Source organism: Dryobates pubescens, chromosome 5, assembly GCF_014839835.1.
Source record: "Dryobates pubescens isolate bDryPub1 chromosome 5, bDryPub1.pri, whole genome shotgun sequence".
Lineage (NCBI taxonomy): Eukaryota > Metazoa > Chordata > Aves > Piciformes > Picidae > Dryobates > Dryobates pubescens.
In genome coordinates this window covers 37,249,388-37,253,982 of record NC_071616.1, presented here as the reverse complement: position 1 = coordinate 37,253,982, position 4,595 = coordinate 37,249,388, and the positions used below count along the sequence as shown (strand labels likewise).

At 39.9% G+C, this 4,595-nt stretch overlaps 1 protein-coding gene across 1 annotated transcript; it reads right to left on the bottom strand.

Annotated features, from left to right (window-relative positions):
• Positions 1 to 1,850: 1,850 nt before the first annotated feature.
• LOC128897245 (protein FAM161B-like) lies at positions 1,851 to 4,490 on the bottom strand. Its single transcript, XM_054162051.1, has 3 exons — positions 4,397 to 4,490; positions 2,917 to 3,047; positions 1,851 to 2,674 (listed from the first exon to the last, which is right to left on the bottom strand). The coding sequence occupies exons 1-3, from the start codon at positions 4,487 to 4,489 to the stop codon at positions 2,626 to 2,628; spliced, it is 273 nt and encodes a 90-aa protein (XP_054018026.1). The 5' UTR covers position 4,490; the 3' UTR covers positions 1,851 to 2,625.
• Between the last annotated feature and the right edge of the window lie 105 nt (positions 4,491 to 4,595).

Below are 4,595 nucleotides of genomic sequence, written 5' to 3'. Positions count from 1 at the left end.
TTTATTTTATTTTTGTTTGGTTTGGTTTTTGCTTTTGTTTTGGGTTTGTTGTTTTCTTTTTTGCTGGAGCACCCAGAAGCCCCAGTTAAGGACCAGGACCTCATTGTACTAGGCACTGTACAAACATTGAGTATCAGGCCTTCCTTCCATCCTTTACCTTCAGAGACTATATTCTAATACATCTCACTGTCAGAAACTGACTTACTATCTGAAATAAATGTACTACTTGATATCATTTAATTACAATTGCTATGTTCTTTTTCCTGCTGTCTCCAGTCAGGTTTTTCTTCCCAAATGTGTCTGGTGTATCAAGCCTTTTAAATGAGTCTTACCATGTAGATGTTGTAGATGAATTTTTTGTTAACCTACAGACTTTCTTCAAAACTGGCATTAAGAAGAACACAGAGCTTTGCTGAGCTATTGTCTGTAACAGCTCTAGTGTGAAGAGAATGCTCTGGGGTTTTATTGCTCCCTAGCTGAATGATAAGGTAGTGCTGAGGTTGATAAAGATGTCATTTGGAGGTTCTTGCAGAATGATCTGATGTGGTTTGGTTACCATCTCATTGGCTGGTGGGAGGTGCTCCAGTGACAGGTCTTCTTTACTGCAGTATTATTTAAAGGTTAAAAATAACTAAATATTTTCATAAAATGCAAAAATCCAGAGCAGAAGTGGAAATTCCTTATTTCCAGACCATATTTGAGATACATTAAGAGATTACAGATCTCCTTTAGAACAACACTTGGTTTAGCAGAAAGGTGCTAGTAAGTTTCAGTTACTAAGTTCGATGCTTTTGCTTTCATCACCATTTAGTAATTTTTGTTTATGGACCAATATTAAGACTTGGATTTATCTGTCACTGTAGCCATGTCACCTTAGTATTTGTTAAAGAGAGATGGCATAATACCACATATTAATGTAGAGTCAAGCCCTTGTGCCCCCTTTCTTAAGGCTTTCCTTTAAATTTCACATACATGGAAATTGCCTTTTCCAGCAGCCAATTTTAGTAAATACTCCTTAAAATGTATTGGTTAAAACTGCAGTCCCACTGCTCCAGATATATCATACAAGTCTCAGAATCATAGAATCAGTAAGGTTGGAAAAGACCTCAAAGATCATCAAGTCCAACCTGTCACCCAAGACCTCATGATTACTAGACCATGGCACCAAGTGCCACATCCAGTCCCCTCTTGAACACCTCCAGGGACGGTGACTCCACCACCTCCCTGGGCAGCCCATTCCAATGGCTAACAACTCTCTCTGTGAAGAACTTTCTCCTCAACTCGAGTCTAAACTTCCCCTGGTGCAGCTTGAGACTGGCCAGTGGGCTTTAAACCTCAGACTTGGAGCATGGAAGAAATTTACTTTCCTTCCTCTTTCAGTGTGACAAGGCATGGTGACAATACTATGTAACCACCCTTTCCCAGGGGATGCAGGAGAAAGAACAGCCTTTGTGTCTTACACAATTAAACCTAAGTAGAAACTGGTACACTGATACAGCCTTCCTTGAACCTTTCTGGATGCTTAAGCCTCATGGTGTGGAGACTGACTCAGTAAGACTGCTGCAAACCAGTGCCTTCAGCTACCTACTGATCTCTGCAGAAGTGTAACATGGCAGCCTGAAATCCCAGGGGCAAAAGTTCTGGATCCAGTACTTTGTTATGATTAAAAATGTCATTCTCTGTCTTACATCTTTAATGTGGTAGCTCTGACAGGTACTCTATTTCTGATGAGTTTTGTTGTTACAGAAATGGATTGAGGTGACAAGGATGAACAGTGATACTGCAAAGGATGATTGATAAAGAAGGTGAACAATGCAGAAACACTACAGCCTTTTTTTTATCATCTCAGAGTGCTTTAATATAATTCTCAGAAAGCATTCCAGGTGGTTAAGGTTTGTAATTTTGAGATCATTATTACTGTCAGGTAAAGGAAGACCACTCATACATGAAATACAGCATGGAAGATGTGCCAGGCATTTGAGTGCAACATGCTGACAGGTAATTCCTAGTCTTTCTTCCACTGAAATCCATCTTTACTATTACAGTAATGGTATAATTATGTCAATAGCAATCCAAAGTGATGCACTGTTGAATGATGACTTTCTTCATAATTTTGGTTGGTTTTCAAGTCAAATCAATGACCTAAATGGGTAGGATCTTAAAACAGCTTCAAATACTGAAATATGGGAGTGTTTTCATTAGGAAAGGAGCAACAGTCTTTCTATGTGGGAGCTGGTAATGAGTGAATGAAAAGAACCAGAGAATGTGTTCCCTCTGAGTCTTTTTTTGAAGCAGTTAAGGTGGTGTTTTTTTAGAACTACCTTGTTTAAAAGCCTTCTACCTTTTAAACTTTTGTTGCCTGTTCGAGAAAGTGAAATAGCTCACATGAATGCTTGTGAAGACTAAGGGAGGTTGCAGGGTTTGCTGGGCTGGACAAAATGTGTTCTAAACATCAGCTGGTCTCTTTTTTTCCTTTACTAAGTTCTCACATCTTAGGTGTCATCCTAAATCAAAGTTCCCAAGGATTAACCTGGAGAATCTTGATTAAATATGAAGAGATGACAGGATTCTTCTGCTAGACCTTTATGTCGCCATTTCCTTTCCATTCTGTTCCTCTTGAGGCTCTCATTCCTCTATGGTACAGTCGTCCTTTCCACCCCGAGGCCTGGACACTCTGCAGAGATAATGATTGTCTAATACAGCTAATTTCTATTTGTTAATTGCTGCTTTGCCCCATGCATGAGAAACAGAGTGCTGGAGCCACAGTAGTTAAGATAGAGAAGCCATGATGCTTAATAAGAGGAGCGAAGGTGATTTATTGCCTATATTAGTCGATATAAACTGGAATGTTTTCATGAACATGGAAAATTATTTTTAGTCAAAGGCTGAAGAGTTCTACTGCATTGGCTTTATTACCTGTGAACATCAGATTCTTCTTCCAGCAAGTCAGTGGCATCTTTCCCTTTTTCCCTTACAAATTCTTCACTTAGCCCAGCCTGCTGGAGGGTGTGTCTATAGCGCTGCTCTGCTCCCTGACGAGCATCACGCTGTGAAATCAAAACTTAATCAGTAAGCACAGAACTGGGGCTTCCCCATAACACTCAGGTTGTTTTGAAGTTCATGGCTGACACATCTAACAAGAACAGGAGGACAGCACAGGCCTTATGCAAAATGTTTGTCATCCATACAGTACAGTCCCCAAACTGAATACCAGGACAATGTCTCATGTCTCTCAAAGCCAGAGCACCTTTTTTCCTGCTCCTGTTCTTTTTTCCTTTTGCTGCTACAGCATTCCAGTCTCACCACATTAACATACATATGTCTGACCCTGACATTCACATTGAGGCTATGTGCAAAAGAAAGGTTATGAGAAATTCTGGGAGCATGTTTGCCTGTAATTTGTAAGCAGTAATGAGGGTGGAGTTCAATAAATGGAGAGCACCTGTGAAATAGCTTCATACCCACTTAGCTTCATGAAACTGAAAACCATGCATCCTGCATTCTATACCCTTGTTGCCTCCAAATAAATATTACAAATCAATGTAGTCAGAGGTGACATTTTACCACAGGAACTGGCCAGTTGCAGAAGGATAGAAATCTTGTCTCAGCAGGAGTAAATGCTATTGATACCAGTGAATTCTTGCCAATATGGCAAACAAAAATGTTACTAATGTTTATCATACAAATGTGTTCTCTGCCTCCATTAATGACTCATCTGAACAGAAAGCCTGACCCAGAAGGGTACTTTCTATTGAGAAATTTTGAATCAGCATGTTATCAATGTGTCACTGGGTCTGTAACCAGATATCATCCCTGCAAGGTGACAGAACTGAAAAAGAAATAGCAGGGGAAAAAATACCTTGCAAAGATATCTGCACTTCAAGTGCAATACAGATGTGCAGCTGGTACTGTGTGATGGATGAGATGTGCTGAGTGCAACCACAGATAGCAGAGCTTCAAGGTGATAGAAGCAACCTAATTGTTGTTAATGTTTTTTCTAGTAGTACCAGAGGCACAAAGGAAAAGTGCTCAGCTAGAGAGGTTTTTAAGACATAAAAAAGTTTACAGTTTCTAGAGTGTAGGTGCAGAATAGCTGTTTGTGTCATAAGGCCTTGACTTTCTTCAGACTGTATATTTTGATTGCAACATACACTAGGGACTGGAAAGATCTATAACCAAGAAAGAAGCTTTAGTGTCTTTTCTAGTGGTGTGAAAGAATCCAAATAATACCTGGGTTGCCCTTCTCTGTGTTAATGTTGAGCGCAGGCAAGAGACTGTGCAACTGTTTGTACCACCTTCTTCACAAATTAACTTGAGATGGTTTCTTAATGCCTGGCTTTAACAAAGGATAACATATCCTGTCACCCACAAACACTCTGGAACTCTGACCAGTTACCTTGGTGACCTGTTCAAAGAGGTATGGTCTGTCCTTCATTCGCAGCTGCATTTCTTCCAGCTCCTTTCTGTATTCCTTTGTTCTCTCTCTCATATTTTGCCTGAAATGGAAAAATTGTCTGTCTAATACAGGTTCCCTCTGACTGCAGCTGATAAAGAAGAATACATGCTCAATAACCATTTTTCCCTTGAGAAATAGC